Consider the following 23,076-nt stretch of genomic DNA (forward strand, 5'->3'; position numbering starts at 1 on the left):
TATCACAATGTCTGATTTTTCACTGTTCTTTTCAGTGTTTTGGGGGGTACGGGTCCACATCAGAAGTATCCCCATGGTCTTTGGGACACCAGCAGATGGACCTGAACCATGATCTCAACACAAATTTAATTTAAAAAACACATCAGTATGATCTATGTTCTGCTTTTGGGCAACATTTCAAAAAGGAGGCTTATAAACCTACAGCAATTCACTGGTGAGGAAAATGTGGATGAAAAATTGATAACTAGCTGTGATACAGCCAGTTGGAGCAACAACAAGAACAAAGAAAAACATTTTAAAAGTACCGGATAAGTGAATCTGGATCCTATATTGACAATTAAGATAGCCAACATTATCATTATTCATCATTCCCAGTTGAATTTTCACAGTAGGTGATAGTGTTCAGTTGAAGGAACCAATTTATCTATTCATTTCAACTCAATTATTCATAAATTCCGTCTCACTAAGGAGACACACAAGAGCCAATGGGATGATTAAATCTAGATGTTGAGATCATATTCGATATTATACTATTGAGTTGTAAAGCACCTTAGAGGGCCATTTTTTTCTGTTTCCTTCCCACAGAAAGAGTCTCTTTTGCAAAGTCCTTGGCAGGCCCTTGCTAACCTCCAGATAGTTGAATGACTGATACATTTTGTCATTCAGATTTTTTTCTCCAGTTTCACCTAAGGGCTTCCCTGATCAGGCCTTCCAAATCAGAGCTCCTTTGGAATAATTTAATATAACATTGTTCTCTTTTCGTTTCTTCATCATGCTTATGTTGTACAGCACATCATCTATTAGTTTTTTGTTTGTTTGTTTATTGTTGCTCTCTAAACAATAGGATGTAATAGCCAAAATAACAAGGACTGTGTTTAGATTGTTCACTGATGTACTTACGTTGACAAGGACAGTTTCAGGCATATGGCAGAAATTATTGAATTAAACTAATTTATTAGAAGTTTTTTTTATTTAATAGAAGTTATTGAATTAAACTAATCATTCTTAAAACCTATAGTCATTATTTTCCAAGGGAGTCCACTCTATTCCTAGAGGCCCCTGTTTGAAAGCCCTTCTAGTTTTGCAGCTAGACTCTGCCACCCTGCAGTTTATCAGCTCCCCTGACAAGGCTACTCTATCTCAAAGCTGATCATTCTAATATTTGAAGCCTCTATGTGAGTCAATCAACAAGTTACTTGAGCTGGAATCCTTTATCATTCCCTCTTCTAGTCACCAAGACATTTTGTATTTTTAAGAACAATTTAAAAAGTTTAATAATTGAAATGATGGTTGAGACACAATATTTATGATGTCTCCAGAGCAGTGATTTTCACCTTTCTTGAGTCCGTGGATTCAAGTGTTGTGAATTCCATGAAGACACAAATCTTCTCATCAGAAAATTAAACATACAAGCAAACATTTATATACAATTTCAGGAGATTTACAGATACCCCCAAATCTATATAAACACCCTAAATAATAAATAAAATGTTTCAAGATAATCTCAATCCTCAAGGTACCCTTTCTCTACAGATGGGCAAGAGCCATCCCTATTTTTCCTTTTCTCTTTGCTTCATAATTGTATTTTGTAGCCCATATGGTAGTTTAGAACCTATATGATGAAAGCTTTCTCAAGGAAGACAGGAAAATATTTTTTTATCTCAAACTGTACAATCTTCAACTGTGAATTATCAATAGCAGATCAAATCCACTGGCTTATACTTTCAAATCATTTGGCAAAAAAAATTTTCCACCTCTCAGAAACATAATTCTGTTAACCATTGTTAGGGATATTTTTACTTGCATGACTTTAAGTCAGTGATATGAAATGCAACAAGATTACATTTATACCCTCTCTATACTCTGTTCCTGATTGTCTCCTTTTAACGAACTCCACTGAGAGAAAATGCATTTAGTTTTGGTCTGCGGTATTTCCAAAGGCAAGATACGCCGACCTTGATAGCTTACTAAGTGATATGATTTTCTACAGGCAACACACAAAAATAAAATGATTTGTTTTAACTCTCAGTCATTATAGGCACTGCCTGTTGTATTTCTCTCTATAGCAGAATTAAATAGATGGTTTTATTCTGGCAGAAATCTCACTCCCCCCGCTTTTGCTTTTGTCTCTCTCCTGAGAGGGATGAGACCTCCTCTGTCAACCCAGACACTCTTACTGTCACTAGGCAGAAAGAAAGCACCTCTCTGTGTATGAGGATGATCGGCTGCCAATAGATTTGGCTGTCAACCACCCAAAAGCACTGTCACTCAGTGTCAAAGCACTAACAACAAAGCAATTATCCACACAAAAAAGAAAGAGAATCAGAAGACCCAAGTTATGTAGATAAAACAGAGCCAGTGAAAAAATATAACAAGTGCCTCTGAAAGCTAAAGTGCGGTTTAGCTTCCTCCCAATACACTGCCGTGTCATCCGTGAAGCCTTCCCAGTTTTTTTTTTTTTAATTTTAATCTTGGCAAGTATTTCTGATTGTTTGTGAAACATTGACACATACTTTTCTGAGGCATATACATCTTTTTCTATTAACATTGCTATTTTACACGTAGGAAAAATAAATGCATGCAGGATCAATTAAAATTCAGACAAATCTATGGCTCAACTTATGAAAGCTAAGGAGTAACAGTCCTAAAGAGAAAGGCTGTCACAGGGTTTCATTTCAACTGGACAGAATATAGAATTGGAAAAGGGAAACAGCAACTGAATATTCTAATTTGATGATACAAGGCAAAGTGTATCAAATACTATCAGCTCAGTTCAGTCACCCAGTCATGTCTGACTCTGCAACCCCATGGACTGCAGCACGCCAGGCTTCCCTGTACATCACCAACTCCCAATGCTTGCTCGAAATCTTGTCCTTTGAGTTGGTGATGCTATCCAACCAGCTCATCCTCTGTTGTCCCCTTCTTCTGCTGCCTTCAATCTTTCCCAGCATCAGGGTCTTTTCCAACGAGTCAGTTGGCCAAAGTATTGGAGTTTCAGCTTCAGCATCAGCCCTTCCAATGAATAATCAGGACTGATTTCCTTTAGGATTATTGGTTTGATTTCTTTGCAGTCCAAGAGACTCTCAAGAGTCTTCTTCAACACCACAGATCAAAAGCATCAATTCTTCAGCTTTCAGCTTTCTTTATAGTTGAACTCTCATCAAATACTATAATCCTAATAAAAAAGAAAATTATAATCTGTGGACTACTAGAAAGTGTTGTAAGTATGAATCAGAAATACTAACTCAATATTGAATGCTCATTTAGAGCAATAATAGTGTCTGTTTGGCAAAGTGAATTTTCTGTTACATATTTATTTATTTATTTAAATGCCTACCTTCTATTCAACAACTATTTATTAAGCACCTGAAAAATGAAAAAAGTAATAGTCACTCAGTCATGTTTGACTCTTTGAGACCCCATGGACTAGCCCACCAGGTTCTTCTGTCCATGGAATTTTCCAGGCAAGAATACTGTAGTGGGTTGCCATGCGCTTCTCCAAGGGATCTTCCCAACCTAGGAACTGAACCTGAGTTTCCTGCATTGCAGGCAGATTCTTTACCATCTGAGCCACCAGGCAAGACCCTATTAAGCACTTTCAGTGTTCTAAAAACTTCAGTCAAGTCTTGGGATACAGTAGGGAAAGCAAGACCTATCTTAAATATCCTTGGGAGAGTTTACTGGAAAGACAGATGAAAGCATATGGACAAAAAGATAACTCTTGACTAAGGTTTCAATACGTACAGTTCAGTTCTCTTTCTGACTCTATATTTTATTTGTCCTGTGCCTTAGGCCATACCCATTTTCTCTGGGATGGATTTCTATGCTTTATAAAATAAATGAGAAGGGCCAAATTAGTCTCTAATTTAATTTCATTCTAAAAAAATTCCTATGATTTTATTTGATGGCATCTATAAAGTCTCTTCGTATAACCCACATTCACAGTTCTCAGAGAAAGATAATGCAGTCTACCAAGAATACTTCAGGCATAACACTGCAAATACTTTGTAAGTTTTTTCCCTCTGAAAGCCAATATTTTTACTTAAGTCCACTATCATCATCACTGTTTTAATTAATATTATTATATTCTCTAGATTCTGGTGTATGTTCAACATAATGGGAACATTTATTATAAAAACGAAAAAATGACAAAAGTATCTAAATTATTCAGAAAAATGTTAAAAATTGTGGAAAGTAGGAGGGATGATAAATGACTAATTAGATTTATTTTTAAGTAAAATCTTTGGAAAATTGTTACTGTGCTGTATGCTGAGTGACTTCATTGTTCCTCACTCTTTGCGACCCCATGGACTACAGCCAACAGGCTCCTATGTCCATGGGATTCTCCAGGCAAGAATACTGTAGTGGGTAGCCATTTCCTCTTCCAGGGAATCTTCCCCACCAAGGGATCAAACCCACGTTTCTTGTGTCTCTTGCATTGGTAGGCAGATTCTTTACTGTTGAGCCATCTGGGAAGTTCCCAAATTAATCTGATATTAATTCAGATACATTTATCTTCTGGGTATTTATCTTATAGAATATGAAAATATTGTTTTAGAATAAAAAATTATACAGCACCATGAATTTTAATTTTTGTTTTCTTAGCTAAGTCCTATATACTTTTGTAAACTGTTCATTATCATGAGAATATGAAACTGTGTGAAGGACAGTTGGAATATTTTGATTTTGCTTATAGATGGCAAAATTTAATGTATTAACCATAAGATTTAATAAGATTATCTAACAGAAGACTGAAAATATTTATTAATAAAGTTAAAATATAGGAAGTGCTAAATATTTTACTTGATATTTAAAAGTTACATATATAGTATGTCTATAGGAAGAAAGATAAAATCTTTTTATGCAGAAATGATAATATACTGAGAGTTTTTTAAGTTAATTCATTTTTTTTTAATTTATGTTTCTTTCATATTTTCTCCTTTGATCACCAATAGTTTTGGTTTTGTAACTCTGCTTTGAATCATGCATTCTGTCTTTCAGTATAAAAACATTAAAATGGGTCAGGGATATGAAAATATGTGTTTAAGAACCAAAATAATCTAAGAAAAGTTTTCACATGAGGAAATTCCATACTGGTTTTGCAAGATTTATACAGAATACACAAGAGTCAATATCCTTTCTTCTTCTTCAGAGTAACATCCTATTACATATTTGGTGAAACTGAAAGTTGCTCAGTTGTGTCCGACTCTTTGCGACCCCATGGACTATACAGTCCATGGAATTCTCCAGGTCAGAATACTGGAGTGGGTAGCTTTTCCCTTCTCCAGGGGATCTTCCCAACTCAGGGATCGAATCCAAGTCTCCCACATTGCAGGCCGATTCTTTACCAGCTGAGCCACAAGGGAAACCCAAAATGTCAGCAAAGCAGGGGGAACCCAATATGAACCAGGGACCTCATTACATATTTGGTAATGAACTGTGAATCCTAATTTCTAGTTGGGAACACTAAGTTTAATCTAGTTTTCCAAATTAGAACCTGGGAGATAGGGGAAGCAACAGTGATTTTCAAGAAGGACCGGATAGAAGGTACCATGTTAAACTGAAGAAACTGACTACTTCCTATAGCACAGGCAGGGATATTTTATTCATTTTTGATTCTTTATCACCCAGCACAATGCTGATGCATGGTTCAATATAAGTTACATATCTGTCATGTTGAAATTAGTTAAATGGACTCTATAAATAAGAACACTTTGGCTTCAGTACAATTCCTACTATCAAAGTAACTCTGAATTGATAATCTATGGTAGTTAGACCCGGAGAAGGCAAAGGCAACCCACTCCAGTACTCTTGCCTGGAAAACCCCATGGATGGAGGAGCCTGGTGGGCTGCAGTCCATGGGATCACTGAGAGTCGGACATGACTGAGCGACTGACTTCACTTTCACTTTTCACTTTCATGCACTGGAGAAGGAAATAGCAACCCACTCCAGTGTTCTTGCCTAGAGAATCCCAGGGACGGGGGAGCCTGGTGGGCTGCCGTCTATGGGGGTCGCACAGAGTCGGACACGACTGAAGTGACTTAGCAGCAGCAGCAGCAGCATGGTAGTTAGACCATTAACTGAAATTATATATCTATTTGATAGCAATAACAAGCCAAGTATCTAAACATCTCAGATGAGTAATATATTTTGGGTAGTTCAAATTAAAAATAAACACACACACACATATATAGTACTCACTACATTTGAAATGGTTACTTATACTTTAACATTTACATTTATGGACAGTTTTGGAGCATTTAGACTAAAAATAAGAATGAAAAGCTGCCTTTATTTTCTTCTCTTTCTAAAGTACTAAAAATATATTTTCAAATGACTAGTGGTGCCACTGCTATATCTTACCTGGTAGAATCACAGACAGAAAAATATTCTGTACATATTTTATGTACAGTTGCAAATACAACATAGCTATTTTATTTCAAGTAGAAAAAAACTGAGTTTTAAATTAATTTCAAACTTTATGTAATATTAAAAAAACTCCTGTCTTTGCTAGACATCTCCATTGGTATGCTGATAATGATAATGTTGTTAATAACAAATGCTTGTCTAACCTTACTGGGCCCCGTTCAAAATGCATTACACATCTTAACTCATTTAATTCTAATAGCAACCTTATGAATGTATTGTTATTTCCATTTTGCAGAGGAACAAACTAAGGCAAAACAACTTGCCTTAATCATACAGCTAGTAAGTGCAGAGCTGAAATTTGATCCAATGTATTCGTTTCCAAATTCCATGCTCTTAACCAGTAAAAAGCCGGTCAGTCATGTCCGACTCCTTGCCACCCCAGGGACTACACAGTCCATGGAATTCTCCAGGCCAGAATACTGGAGTGGGTAGCATTTCCCTTCTCCAGGGGATCTTCCCAACCCAGGGAGTGAACCCAGGTCTCCCGCATTGCAGGCAGATTCTTTACCAGCTGAGCCATAAGGCAAACCCTAAACCAGTAGATGTCAGTAATAATGTTTTATACATATGTATATATATAATGCATACATATATATGTATACATATCCATGAAAAATACTAAAATATATCAATGTTCAATTAAAAAAACATTAAGTGTGTTTTAAAGATTACCTTACAATTAGGGTTATTATAGAATGGGTGCTTGAAATTAAAAATGGGTGTTGGGGTAATGTCATTTCATGTTTCCTAGATTAAGAACAATGTAATCCTTTAAAATTTTCAGAAAAAAATGAGTAATATTAGATAAAATGACCCTGCTAATTTAAAATTTGAAGCAGTGAATATTCAGGATAAATATTTCTCTTTGAACATATTCATTTTGAATGACTGGCTGGACAAAATGCCAATTTCAGTTTGCTTGATAATTATTAACAATTTTACTGAATAGCTTGTTTTATTTATTTCTGTTTATAAATAAAATTCTACTCTTAAAGGAATTTGACAGTATCATATAAAGGTTTTATCACATGTGTTAAATAAATGAAGGTCTAAGCTACAGTCCTCTCAGAACCAATGAGACAAAAGAGGTCATTTACTAATTAAATGAAGACATTCTGCAATGCAAAGTGCATTTACAAAGACAAAAATGGAGAACAATCTTGTGACTTTCTTACATACATAAGGATGACATCAGTTGTGCGTACTAGGAAAAAAGTTACCAAACAGTTCATCCGTAGCCAGTTGTACTTAAAATAGTAAGATATGTTACCACAGGTCAAAAGCCAAAGACAGAAGGATTTCAAATTTTAAAAAGAAAAGGAAAAAACCTTATGTATGTGCTCTGATATTGTAAAAATGGAGAGAACAAGCTGGCATTTCTGGAGAGTCCTTGATAGGAAAGGACTGGTTTTTGAGGTAGAACACAAATTGTTTTGTTATAGTTTCTGTCCTTGAGTAAAACGGGCCAGGCTCAGGGACACGCTGACTAACAAGGAAGGGTGAACCTGACCTCTCCCTTGCTCTTGAAGTTTACCATAGTTATCTATTAGAACTTTTTTTATAGACCTGCTTTTATTTTAGTTTATGGTTGTGTGTGTTTTATTTTTATTTTTTGTCTCATCTTTGGCACTTCCAAATCTAATAGCTAGAAGTATAAAAGAAGTCCAGAAATTGTTGTCATGCATAGTGCATGTGAATGGATTTCTTAGAATCTTTGCCAATTTGGGTAGCTCCCAACTTGGAAAGTTTCCCGGATGGGTGCACTTAAAAAAAGTTATGTCATTCTCCAACTTGCTGTTGACAAATGTTTCTGCGGATGCTAATAGACATAAATGTTATTTCTTATTTAGACTAAGTATAGAAGTAGAGCATTTACAACAGCCCATTAGAGATTTTTATCAGCCAGGAGTGGAAAATGGCCTGGGAGAAAAGCAAAAACATTACAATTGTATAGCTCAGTTAATTCATGTCTTGGCTCTGCCAAGGTGTATGTTTCTGGATGATTCTAGCCAGAGTTCAATAGTAGGACTGTGATTGTGTGTGAGGGATGGTATTTTCAAATATCCGTGTTTTTAAAATAAAAGGCGTCTGTACTTTTAACTAAATTAATTATGTTTTCCCATTATGAATGATACAGACTAGGACTCAATCTGATGAGAAATGAATCTAGGTTTGATAATTGGATACTTCCAAAACTGTGGTCACAGTACTCAAATAATTCATTTGGTGGCAGATGGTGGGAAGGGATAAGAAATGAAGTCAGGTTCTCATCACCTGAACTAAGGACAGGATTTTCTGTTAATGTAGACACACACACAGTGGAGACAGAATAGTCTCAGTTTATTACATGATCCTGAATCTGGGTAGGAAAATAATCCCATTTCTTACAATCAGGTCTCTGCCAATTTATTTTGGTTCCTTTAAACAAATACTAGGAAAAGAGAAAAGAGAGGGGGAAAAATGGGAAAATCATGTGAACTCAGGCAGAGAGCCAAAGAACACTATTTCTAAACGTAATCATTGCTTTGGAAGTTCAAGGTTAGGAGAATATCAAATTGATCTAAAATAAGACATGTATTAATATTTAATATGATTTCCTCCTGCCCCTGTGCCAGTCAGACATTTGGTCCCTAGCATGACATTAATGAGATTGTAAGCTCCTTGAGACAGACACCATGTCTGGTTTATTTCTCCACACCCCATGGGATTTATCCCAGTGACTAGTACTTAAAGGGGCTCAAAACATATTTGAAGAGAGAAATCCAAAATAATTAGCCCTGTGTTTATCTTAAACAAAGATTTGCTTCCATTCAAAATTAGTCACTTGCTGCCACACAGCTCTGGAAGACTCTAGATTGTCAAGGAATAAATACAAGTACATACAAATCATTGCTACACTTGCAAAATTAAACACTGAATTGGGTAGTTGCCAAGTCCCTTTCCAATTTTCCTGTCTCTGGACATCCCTTCACCTGCTCCTCTATTTTTATGGCTAGAGAGAAAATTCAGTGTACTAGTTCTGGTATTGTTTTTCTATTTTCAGGGTGGTGTTTTTAGGCTTTTGGAGGTAGAAGGGAGTCAATGCAAAGGTGCTGGCAGTTTCAAATAAAAACTATTGCTTTGCTTCAGGTTAAATCACTTAACCTGCTGTGATCAATTAGAATCCATTTCGCTACTGAGCACAGCTAGGTGCTTAATAAAAGGGTCACAGGGAGGCACACACAAAGATGTCCACTCAGCTCTGCACGTGGCAGGAACCCTTCACCAGCTGTGCAAAATGGTCACTACATGGATGCCGGACAAATAGATCCACCCCCTTCACCCCTACTCCCCACTGTGGAAAGACTACAGAGTTCTGGAATTTACATCCCATACAAGTGAGACCAGTGATGGCATGCATTTTTAAAAATGCTGTTTTATTAAATTTTATTTTGCATCATAGAGAATATTGCCAGAGTCTTTAACATACATGATAAATCTCTCACTTTTCTTATTTATTGACAAATGATAGAAGTCAAAAACAATTCGTGCCCTGCTGGGGCCACTCATATATAAAACCAAGCCTGCTGCTACGCACCAGGTTTTAAATCAAAACTACACAGCTCATACACTCTCGCCCTTACACTCAGAGGTAAAAAAAGGCAAATATAAACATCTGCTCAGAAATAGAGGCAGTTCCATAATCAGCCACAGCAAAATGCTGTCTCTTACATTTACCTATAGTGTCTGTAAAGAAGCGTAATGGGAAAGCAGGCAGGACTTCTGACAGTGTCACCTATTTAACTTACCAATTAATGAGTCACCAACCTTTTCTTAAGATTACTTAAAACATACACCTCCATCTAATTCTCTAAAACACCACATAAGCAGTATTTTTTTCTTTTGTTAAAGAAAACAAAACCACAAAGCAGTTACTCAAGAATAGAAGAGATATTCAAGTTATTTTTGCTTTTATAATCTGAATCTGTTAAATATGAAAAAAATTAAATAATCTTTGAGGATCCACATATCTGTCATTTTTTTTTCTAAAAATTATGTGTGCAAAACAGAAAAAAATATTAACAGACCATTATGTAGTTAGGAAATGTCTATTTTAATTCTACCCCCTGAAATACAAATTTCTAAAGCTGAATCTTGCCATAATCCTAAAGTTATGCTGGAATTCCTGCTTGTGTCAGAGGTGTTCTGTACTGTCTTAATTTTATAAAGGGAAAGCAATCTGTATTTCCTATGCATACCTTGGCCATGGCAATGGTTGGTTGAGTGTTATTTTGAACCCCTGTGGCTATTGCCCATTAGTTCCAGTGGAGAAAGATAATGACTCCCTGGTATAGTAATTTATCATACTACTAGGTCTGAATTCCATATTCAGCCACTATACATGAGACCAATCCACAAAGAAGACAAAGAAAACCAGACAACTTGAAAACCAATCAAACATTTTGCATCGGTTACTACAAGAAGAAATTGTGTTGCTTTGTTTTGTCTGAGAATTCACCTCTTCATTTAAATCAAGGGGTAGTTATTCTGCCTCATTTAGGCTGCTACAGACTATCACCCTTTCATAAGTCAGAACATGGAATGAATCAGAAAATATGCAATAAATTTACTTTAAAAAAGGGAAGCAAAAGACACATGTAAAATTATTGTGTTTGTATTCTCTTAACTCAAAGAGTTGAAGATATTTGTATACTAGAAAAAGAAAAGTAGCACAGGAAGGTTTTCTTTTTTTCCTGACAAATCAATAAGATTCATCTTGGAGAATCCACACTTTCAAATACTCTGCAACTAGTGGAACACATTTTCTAAGGTGACCAACTGGGGTCTGGTACACTCAGGGTCCATAATTAAATATGCTTTCTCAGAAATCAAAATAGTGAATTTTGTTTCATCAGAACTCTGAATAAAGAGGAACTAGTATTTCAAAAGTAGAGCATTAGACTGCTGGCATCTCTAAAGATATGGTTGGGGTAGCAGTTACTTCACCAAATCCAATCTCTTTACAAAGCCAGAAATCAAAGAGATTTATCATTGCCAATGCTGGTGATTAGAAAGTGTAATTTGTCAGTGCCATTCAGTAGCCAGTGAATGAATGGATCAGACCTATCTGCAATCTGGCTTTTAATGTTAAAACGGGAATTCACTTAGACAGATAATCTATTTCTCAAAAAGGAATTGACTTTAAAAAGTCTATTTGATTGTACTCTCATTCATTTATTACTTGTATTTGGAAATGTCCTATCTCGCTAGCTTCCCAAGCTCCTAATTCCTCTCTACTGGTTCTCTGACTTCTGAGAAAATTTACCAGTTGGAAGCATTCTCACAGTTATCCAGAAAACCAGAGAAAATACAAAATGGAGAGAAGAGAAAACTTTATCTTTTAGGCCACTGCCTCTTTGGTAGGCAATCCTGTAGAATTTCCAAAAGGAAAAAAAAAAAATGGATAGGTTAGAAAAGAATATGGTTGAATTACGCAAGCCTTACTCATATACTTACTTTGCTACAGAAACAGTCACGAGACTTTAAGGGATCAGAATTGGCCAAAAATAATAATGTATTCAGCTTTGTTACAATTCTATTAATAAAATGTGGGTTTTTATTGAAGTCAAAATTAAACTTGTCTTCTCTGATACTCTTAAAACCGATAAAATAACTCATCTGTTTACTCTGTTGAAAGCATGTTTGGAAAGTGTTTCAGATTCAGTTCTCAACTGATGTTTTTCAAGCTACAGGATAACTTTATATGGCTTCTGAAAATTATTAGAGCTCAATCAGTTCCTTTCATCATATTACTTGTTTTAATTGAGTATACTCTCTTTAGTGTTTCCTGAGTGCATTCTGTTTCCTGGCCATCCTACTCACATCCCCGTTTCTGCCCAAATCTGTTTAACTTATCATTCCTTTTGACGGAGGGCTTATTTCCACAGAAGTGTAATAGATTTACAAAGAAACTTACTGCCACATAAATATCATTACCCTTATCATGAAGATATTTTCTCTCTTAAAATCTACTTCATAATTAAAGTGTCCTTTTAAAATTGGATTAAAAAAAATATGTGTAAACCAGTTCTACAGAAAGAGTTGTCTGTGGGTAAATGTGACTCTACAGTTACTAGTCTGCCAAGTGATTGTGTTAGGAAGTAAATTAATTATATCACTAGGCACACTGTTGTGTTCAACTGACTTTTTTTTTTCCCCAAAAGGACTTTCCCAAGGAGGAATTCAGTTCAGTTCAGTTGCTCAGTTGTGTCCGACACTTTGGGACCCCATGGACTGCAGCACACCAGGCTTCCCTGTCCATCACCAACTCCTGGATCTTGCTCAAACTCATGTCCATTGTGTCGGTGATGCCAACCAACCATCTCATCCTCTGCTACCCCTTCTCCTCCCACCTTCAATCTTTCCCAGCATCAGGGTCTTTCAAATGAGTCAGCTCTTCACATCAGTTGGCCAAAGTATTGGAGTTTCAGCTTCAGCATCAGTCCTTCCAATGAAAATTCAGGACTGATTTCCTTTAGGATTGACTGGTTTGATCTCCTTGCAGTCCAAGTCACATAATATGACAAGGAGTAAGGGGATCAGTTCAGTTCAGTTGCTCAGTCGTGTCCGACTCTTTGCGACCCTATGAATCGTAGCACGCCAGGCCTCCCTGTCCATCACCAGCTCCCGGAGTTCACTCAGACTCACGTCCATTGAGTTGGTGATACCATCCAGCCATCTCATCCTCTGTCGTCCCCTTCTCCTCCTGCCCCCAATCCCTCCCAGCATCAGAGTCTTTTCCAATGAGTCAGCTCTTCGCATAAGGTGGCCAAAGTACTGGAGTTTCAGCTTTAGCATCATTCCTTCCAAAGAAACCCCAGGGCTGATCTCCTTCAGAATGGACTGGTTGGATCTCCTTGCAGTCCAAGGGACTCTCAAGAGTCTTCTCCAACAACACAGTTCAAAAGCATCAATTCTTCGGCGCTCAGCTTTCTTCACAGTCCAACTCTCACATCCATACATGACCACAGGAAAAACCATAGGCCTTGACTAGACGAACCTTTGTTGGCAAGGTAATGTTTCTGCTTTTGAATATGTTATCTAGGTTGGTCATAACTTTCCTTCCAAGGAGTAAGCATCTTTTAATTTCATGGCTGCAGTCACCATCTGCAGTGATTTTGGAGCCCAAAAACATAAAGTCTGACACTGTTTCCACTGTTTCCCCATCTATTTCCCATGAAGTGATGGGACCAGATGCCATGATCTTCGTTTTCTGAATGTTGAGCTTTAAGCCAACTTTTTCACTCTCCACTTTCACTTTCATCAAGAGGCTTTTTAGTTCCTCTTCACTTTCTGCCATAAGGGTGGTGTCATCTGCATATCTGAGGTTATTGATATTTCTCCCGGCAATCTTGATTCCAGCTTGTGCTTCTTCCAGTCCAGCATTTCTCATGATGTACTGTGCATATAAGTTAAATAAGCAGGGTGACAATATACAGCCTTGTCGTACTCCTTTTCCTATTTGGAACCAGTCTGTTGTTCCATGTCCAGTTCTAACTGTGAATAAACAAATAACATGCTATTTTTAAAAGTGGAAGCCACCAAGGAATTCCAGCCAACAGTATTCTTATGGGCATGTGACCCTAGTATAACCAGATCTTCTGATTTGCTCAAAAGAAGCTGGAATTTCAGATTTGGAGATGAACGCATCTGATCATTTTAGATGCTGGCAAGTTACTAAAAACAATGCGGATAAAACAAAATACAATCAGGCCCTGATGAACCTACTATTGCTCGTTTCCAAACTTTGATTTAATCATAGGACTCCACTGATATCTCAGACATAAACAAAATAGCCATCCTGATGTACGGCAAGTTTTATGAATGATCAAGGAGCCTGTCCTATGTTTTCTTACATAATGGCAGTTTAAGCTTGGTAATGATATCCCACATCTAATAATGCAGCTCATCACTTAGGTTATAAAAGCTCTGAGAATTGAGAGTCCTTCCAACACGTTAGTTAAGTTTTATATAAAACCTATATCAGTTAGTCAGCTAAGTGATACTTTTCTTGACAAAGGTGAAAATTGATGCCCAAAGGATATGTTTTAATGCTTAATACTCTTTTATTTGTAATATCCAATATTATTGTAATGAATACCAGTCTATACAACCTGTTGATAATCATTAATCTAACAAAAGCACTGTAGGTGACAGCAGCAGATTGCTTCCTATGCTATTTAATTCAACAAAATCAAAAGCATCTCAGTTTAAAAGGGGGAAATAGATATGAAAAGAAAGACAGTTGATGAATCATTCAGGTTTCCATTTTTAATCAATAACCAGTCCCAGGTGTCTAACACATTAACCCTCAGGAGAAAGACTTGCAACATGTCATCAGAGGAGGGTTGCTGGGAGACAGGGTTGCCTGCTGGGGATTGGATTCCTTTGGTTTCCCTGGGCATCACCATGTTCTGTCTGGCTGTACTTGAGTTGTACTGGTTTCTGAATTCTCCTGAATGCTCAGAAATACTACAGCCCATGACAGCAGTGGCAACTTCATGGGGAAAAATCCATTACAGGAGTGCCCCATTGTTGTTGGGCTCTCCTGGTGGCTCAGTGGTAAAATCGGCTTCCCTCATAGCTCAGTTGGTAAAGAATCCTCTGCAATGCAGGAGACCTGGGTTTGATTCCTGGTTTGGGAAGACCCCCTGGAGAAGGAAATGGCAATCCACTCCAGTATACTTGCCTGGAGAATCCCATGGACAGAGGAGCCTGGTGGGCTACAGTCCATGGGGTCGCAAGAGGAGGACATGACTTAGCGATTAAACCACCACCACAGGGGTAAAGAATCTGCCTGCCAAAGCAGGAGACATGGGTTTGATCCCTAGGTCGAGAAGAACCCCTGGAGAAGAAAACAGCAACCCATTCTAGTATTTCTGCCTGGGAAATCACATGGACATAGAAACCTGGTGGGCTGCAGTCCAAGGGGCCACAAAAGATTCTAATACAACTTAGTGACTCAACAACAGCAACCCACTGTTATCACTCACTAGTCAAGAGACTCTGGGTGCTTTTTTGTCACATGTTGTCTTATCTGGTCACCGTGAAATAAAGACCATAGGGTTACATACAGTATGATATGTGTATGTGTGTGTTTCTAAGCAAAAGGTTCTGTTTTTCCCTTGCTTGTGGTTATTTTAATAGGAAAAAAAAAATTGTCTGACCTATACCTGGCTGCTAGCCAAGAATTAAATATAGCAATTTGTTACAGTAATATTCCTCCAGAGTCCTTCAGCAAGAACACAAACTATTTAAGTTATGCTTAAAGGTATATTTCATTTTTAAGTTTCATCTCTGCTACATGCCATATCCTAAGCAGCTTTCTTTCCAGTAGCACAAGCAGTTTTCCTCAATAGCTTCTTTTCCTGCCTGACATGGCTCCCTCCCAGGTGTTTACCATTTGAATGATCACATTTGATTTTGGAATACAATAGTTTTATCCAGAAATAAACAAAAAACAAAACTGTACATAGGGAAAGGCCCCTCCTACCCTGGGAACCCCATCAAGACTTAACTACTAATTTCTTGTGTTAGGGAAAAAAAAAAAAAAATATATATATATATATATATATAACAACTCAATTTCAAAGCAATTTTTTCTGTTTCTTAAATGCATATCAATTTTAGTAAATTGTTCTTAATTTCTAAACAGATGTTTAAAATACTCTTTCAAGCAGTATTGCAATTTTCTGTGCTTTTCCTGTTTCCTATGCTAGGCTGTCATTTTTTTAATGAGTCCCACATATTGTACACATTGACAGTTGTGTGTTGTAGCAATCTTTTTAGTATTTTCAGTTGTGTGTTAGTTTCCTGTGAGTGCTGTAACAAATTGCTATAAACTGGGTGACTGAAAGCCATATAAACAGGGTGGGGGGGTGTAACATTCAAGAAAAACAACAACAACAGGTCCACTTCAACAGTACTTCAAATCACATGATATTTTGAAATGTGTGTCCCTTCTATGTAGAATAATAGTTTTTTTAAGTTTCAAGCCTCAAAGCAGCCTGTGAGTGTATCAGCATGGCCTAGGAATATGTAAATGATTTTCTGCTTTCGAGCATAAAGCATATATAGACACACAGAGAGACAAGATTTTTCCTGTTGCAAACAGCATTGCTTTATGGCAGATTGCCAGAACTCAGAGAGACATGCTATCACGCTGTCAGGAGGCATTGTACCAATGAGGAAAGATAGCAGTTTCAGGTATTGTATAGACTAATTGTGGTGTAGGTACGCCAATTGATAAAAGAGCAGAAATTTTGGCATTACATCAATAAGCAGTATAATTAAGGTAATAGGTAGCATGCCATCTAATCAAGTTACTACAGTAATACCAATGTGTGTTAACTTTAGCACTCTCTGAATACTAATTACTATTACTTTCAGATTTTTACAATACACAGTATATTTAACGGAATTTAACATATCTGGATAATTACTATTGTGCTAATAAATAAAAATAGTTATTATTCAAAAAAAAAACACACTGTAGCTAGATTTTTTAAAAGTATTTTCCAGTTATGAATTACCATATGACTAGAGAATATAGATTCTCATTTTTTTATACTAAGTATTTTATTGTATGTTGCTATCAGTGTATATAAAATAATTACCCTTATGAAACAGAAAATTATGAATATTCAGAGAGGTAGACATTAAGGACTGACAAAAGTAGAAGTTTGTATAGTATGGCACGTTACAGAGAGGCTTTTGTACAGGCTTCAAATTTAGCTTTCCTTTGAATATTCACTGGTTTATGAAACGTGGTTTGGAAAACCTTGTCAAGATTTGCCTTACTACAAAAAGGAACAGACTTTCTGGGGCCTGAAGGGATTTGTACTTGAAGATACTCCAGTCAGCAGAGGGTCATGTTGAGCATTCTGCAGACAGAACTGTTTCAAATCTGCAGCTGCCTGGGAAACCTTCAACCGATTGAGCCCGGCCTCCAGCCGGAGCTGTTGAACCACTTTTTTCATAGCCGCGATGCTGGATGAACCAGACATGGCACACTAGAAAGGATGGCAGATCTGCGGGGCCATCGGCAGCTCTGCTCTGCGGTGGGTCCGCTGGGCCAGTCGGCGGGGCGGGGGTCTAGATTTTCATTTTTAAAGATGCTTTAATGTAAACATTGTATCCCCTAAATAGAGTTTGTATAAGTCTACCTTTATTATACAGAAATGCAAGTTAAAAAACAACAACAAGGTTTTATATTTGAAAAGACATCTAAAAATCTCCATTGAGTCATCTCTATTTGTCATCTCTATTTGTGTAATGGAATCGATGAACGCTGAATTTCCTATGAAATATTATTATTGAAATATAAGTTATACTTGTTTAATTCTCACTTTTAATATATTCTACTGCTTTCAGATACTTAGAAAGGACTTGGATAATCAGTACCCATAATTCAAGTCACTCTCCCTATAGGTACCCCTTCTCATGTTTTCATCTCTCCATCTTTCTGGTGTTTTCAACCATCTTGATACTTGAGTTTTTTCTGTTTTCCCTAATTGTTATTTTTTCTTATCCCCATAGGCCAGCATTCATTTCTCTTGGTTCAGTCATGCCCGCTTCCTTACTCAATTGTTGGCACTCAAGTGTTGAGTTTTAATTGTGTCAATGACGCTTTTACTGAATTTGACAGAATCAAAGGTTAATGAGATGTACATACAGAAGAAATCCCTACAATTTATAATACTATACATTGTACTTCTAGCTTTTAAATAAGACCCAAACCATTTCTGTTTGGCAACAATATTGACTACTGTTTAAAAAAAGTGATGTTATTTACTAGACATCTAGTAAAAACTGGAATTTTTTTACACAAGCATTCCTTCTCACTTGAAATGCCATAAATACAAAGAAATGTAATTAAAATATATAAAGACTGAGTTTTGATTTCACATTTTTTTGATAAGTAAAAATTTTATGTATTTAATTATTATTTATTATTATTATTATTTTTTTACTTTACAATATTGTATTGGTTTTGCCATACATAACACATAACAATGGGTAGGTCAGGTATTGCAATAACAGCAATAAAAATAAGGCTAGAAAATAAGTGGCTTAGAAGTTCTAAAAAATGACTTCAAAAATCTAAAAAGAGCCTATTGCTAACTATATAGGGAAGGTTGATAATACAGGTGAAAAGAGTAAAACTTATGAAAATGAGAACATCAGCAAAATGGTGGAGTACAAAGCTCCAGACTATTTTTACTTATGGAAATATTAAATAAACAAGGAGAGACTGGTGGCAAAAACTTTATAGGACCCTTGATAATCAGTGAAATGATCTACAGAAAACAAATTAATATCCAGAAAAGAAAAAGGAACATTCAAAGTGGTATGACATTATGGGACATTTTTACTTGTAATTTTCCTACCCTCTACCCACTGGCTCAATGTAGTTTGGCAAAAGCAGTGCCTCATCCCAGTTCCATTCTGTCAGCCAGAAAGAGCAGAGCAAATCAAACAAGCAACATTAGAAACTGTCCGGGTGTTGCCTGATTGGTCTCTATGTCAGCCCACTCAGAGATGAGATAGCTGAGGCAGCAGAGTTCAAATTTCAGGCGAGCAGGAACTGTGGGAAGCAGTGGTCATGGCTTGTGAAAACCACAAGGACACCACAAGAACTCAGATACCCATGAGAACAGACTACTGATGGAGGAACACAATAGAACAGGTGAGGCACCAAAAGAAGCTAGGATAAGACGCTTAGGGAAGCAAGATGCTTAAAATCAGTCATGCGCATGGGGCAATTAAGGACAGAAAAAATCATAATCAAAAGATCAGGGGAAAAGAAAAACATGTCTTCAAATTGCCTGAGAAGACCTTAAGCTTTCATACATAACAAGCTGAATAGTGAAGAGGTTCTCTGACGGGAATAAGTCTGAAAACCAAAATAAGAAGCCGCTTTTTCAAAATTTTCAAGATCTGCTTTTGGCAAAATCTGCCGCAATGTCCACAAAATATTGCAATATGTACAAATAAATAGGAAAATATGGCCTATTCAAAGGAACAAAATAAATCACTGAAAACTGTTCCTGAAGAAACATAGGCATAGGATTTATTAGGGGAAAAAAATTTAAAACAATTGTGAATATGCTCAAAGTGGTAAAATAAAACAAAGAACTATGGGATATGAGAAAATTATGAAGGAAATAAAAATATCAATACAGATAGATATTATCAAAACAGAATTTCTGGGGTTAATAAATGCAATAATTGAGCTGAGACACTCGTTACAAGTGTGCAACATGAGTTTCAAATAGGCAGAACATAGAATCAGCGAACAAGAAGATGGGTCATTTTACATTCAAAATCATGAGGGATAAAAGAAAAAATAATAAAGAAAAGTGAGCATTAGGATCTTATGGGACACCATCAAGTGGATTAATATATATTAAGGAAGTCACAGAAGAAGAAGAAAGGAAAGGAATTAGATTATTTAAAGAAACAATGGCCCAAAATTTCCAATTGAGAAAACATACAAAGTTCGAGTCTCAATAAACTCTGAAGAGGAGAAAACCAAAGAAATTCACACTGAGATATATTATAATCAAAATTTTGAAAGAGAAAAGAAGAACCTTGAAGTCATCTAGAGAAAAGTGACTCATCACATACAAGGCATTCTTAAGCAGATTTCTTAGTAGAACTTTGGCAAGCCAAAAGAAAGTGGTATGGTATTCAGGTATAGCTCATTTTATTGCACTTCACTTTATTATGCTTCACAGATACTGCTTTTTTTTTTTTTTTCTTTTTATAAACTGAAGTTTGGGGCAAACATACATCAAGCAAGTCTATTGTCTCCATGTTTCCAACATCAGTTTTTCACTTAATATCTTTGTCTCATATTGGCAATTTTCACAATATATCCAACTTTCATATTATTCTTGTATTTGTTGATTTATGATCAATGCTTTTTGATGTCACTATTATAATTGTTTAGGAGCACCATGAACCGTATAAGAGAGCAAATTTATAAAAGTGTGTGTTCTGAGTGCTCCACTGACCAGCTGTTCCCACATGGTCTCTCTCCGTGGCCTACCTATTGTCTGAGATGCAACAATATCAAAATTAGGCCAAATAATCACACTTTACTTATCTCTAAGTGTTCAAGTGAAAGGGAGAGGGGCTGTCTTTCACTTTAAATAAAAAGCTAGAAATAATTAAGCTTAGTGAGAAAGCCATGCCTAATACTAAGACAGGCCAAAAGCTAGGCCTTTTGTACAGTCAGGTAAGTTGTGAAAGCAAAGGAAATTCTCTTGAAGGAAATTAAAAATGCTACTCTGGAGAACATACAAATAAAAATGTGAAAGAGCCATACTGCTGACATGGAGAAAGTTTTAGCAGTCTAGATAGATGATCAAACCAGCCACAATATTCCCTTAAGCCAAAGCTCAAGAACATTGCTTAGAAAACATTTTGAATTGTGTCCTATGTTTAAATTATGTACCAAAATTGCTATGCCAAAGTCCTAATGTTCAGTACCTCGGAATGTCACCCTATTTGAAGACAAGGTCTCAAAAGAGGTAATTAAGCTAAAATGAGTTCATTTGGATAGACACTAATATAATATGACTTATATCCTGATAAGAAAATGAATTTTGGACACAGGCATGCACAGGGAGAAGACCACAGGAAGACACAGGGAGAAAACAGCAACCTATGAGCAAAGAAGAGGCTTCAGAGGAAACCAACTCTGTTGGTACTTTGATCTCAGATTTTAAGTCTCAAGAATTGTGAGAAAATATATTTCTCTGTTTAAATCACCTAGTCTGTGGTACTTTCTTATGGAAACCCTAGCAAGTTAACACACTATGTCAAAAACAACAACAAAAGATAATTATTAAACAAAATATTGTGCAGGACGTGAAAGAGATGTGTTAGTCACTCAGTAGTGTTAGACTATTTGTGACCCATGGTCTGTCTGTTAACGGTATTCTGTTTATGGGATTCTCTGGGCAAGAATCCTGGAGTGGGTTGCCATGTCTTTCTCCAGGGGATCTTCCTGACCCAGGGATCAAACCTAGGTCTCCCGCATTGCAGGCAAATTCTTTACTGTCTGAGCTACCAGAGTTGAAGGAAAAGGATTTGAACTAACTCATATAGATGATGAGGAAGAATGAAGGGAAGAGTGATTGTGGGCTTGAGGTAAAATGTACTCTTCCTATAAGGAAGATAATAAACAATGAAATTTAAAAATTAATATTCAAGGTAGTTTATTAGAGAAATGGCAATAAACAACAACAGAATCAGTGGAAAGAGCTGAAAATAATTGGTTCTATGGAGAGGGAATGGAGGGTAGGGTAGGATATTTTGTGGAATTATTAAATGCTGTAATCACATTGATGTATAACTTTGATACATATAAAACATAAAATATATAATCTATAATAGTTATTGAATTTTTGCTACATGTTACAAATAAAAAGTTAACATCACAGAGCAACAGTTATTTCTCTTTTTTCACCCAGGTTGATAAAGGCAGATTCAGAATTTGAAATCAAAATCTAGAAGTCTCAATTCAATATTCAATTTCAAATGAAACCATATAACCTGGGCTTTCCAGACCCTTGAAAGTGGAAAGCTATTTCTAGTCCTACCATATATGAAAGGGTTGACAAGATTATGCCACGATTATTAGGCACTACTGAGATGGCTTCTGCTTCTACTACATGGATTTTAAGAAAGAGCCATTAATTTTCAATTAACAACCTTGAAGATTATCCAAGTCTTACGTTAGGCTTAACTGAAAGTTTCAATTCATTCCAAGGTAATTAATTTTAATCCAAACCCCAAAATAGTGAGAATGCATACCTTTAAATTTTAAGAGTAAATAACTGAACTTTTTGGAAAGCAAACTATTAATATTATCTTGCTAGACTGAAAGGAGAATACTTGAGCTTGACATTACACTACTGCAGGGAGAGCTAAAGATTTTCATTTACTGCCCAAAATATGGTTTAGACCAAAGAGCAGCTTCACTTTACTCTTTGTGAATTGTAATACAAAAATAGTAAACATTGACTGAAATGATATTTGTATTTCTGTATATGGTTATGTGCATGTGAATGATGGGAAGAAATATACAAAAATACAGCTAATAAAGAGAGCTGTGCTAAAGTACTCCTGAATCTATACATCTGGTCTCTATTTTTAGGCCTTCATGGATCAGTTTAAAAAGGCAATAAATATCAGTAGTTGTCAGCAATCCTCAGATCCCAGGGAGATTTGACCTAAGTCAGGTTTACATTTCAGATCCCAACCACATATATTTCTGTTAGCACAACTATAAAAGTAGCATAATGAGTTTGTAGTTTAACAATTCTGGAGTATTTTCACCTTTCTTTTTTCACTCTGCTAGAATTTTTCCTTTGTCTCCCGTATCTATGACAGCCAAATATTCATTTAATCTGTTAACATCTTCAGTGTACTGAAATGGGATTGTTTCCTAGTCATCAAAATAATTTAACTCATAATAATAGAGAATTTACTGTGAGCCAGGCTCTATGCCAGGTTCTGAGAAAACAATGTTAATTAATATAAACTCTATGTGCAAATCAGAGTCATGATGGACCACTGTACATGTGCTGTGAATA

General features: G+C 36.3%; 1 protein-coding gene and 1 long non-coding RNA gene across 4 annotated transcripts in view; both read right to left on the bottom strand.

Annotated features, from left to right (window-relative positions):
• Window positions 1–23,076, bottom strand: part of LOC123335008 — a 604,601-nt gene that overhangs the window by 237,332 nt on the left and 344,193 nt on the right. The window lies entirely within an intron of this gene.
• LOC102406523 (guanine nucleotide-binding protein G(I)/G(S)/G(O) subunit gamma-5-like) lies at window positions 17,029–17,500 on the bottom strand. The gene has a single exon (XM_044947355.1). The coding sequence runs from the start codon at window positions 17,473–17,475 to the stop codon at window positions 17,269–17,271; it is 207 nt and encodes a 68-aa protein (XP_044803290.1). The 5' UTR covers window positions 17,476–17,500; the 3' UTR covers window positions 17,029–17,268.

The sequence above is a fragment of the Bubalus bubalis genome, chromosome 9, assembly GCF_019923935.1.
Source record: "Bubalus bubalis isolate 160015118507 breed Murrah chromosome 9, NDDB_SH_1, whole genome shotgun sequence".
Taxonomy (NCBI): Eukaryota; Metazoa; Chordata; class Mammalia; order Artiodactyla; family Bovidae; genus Bubalus; species Bubalus bubalis.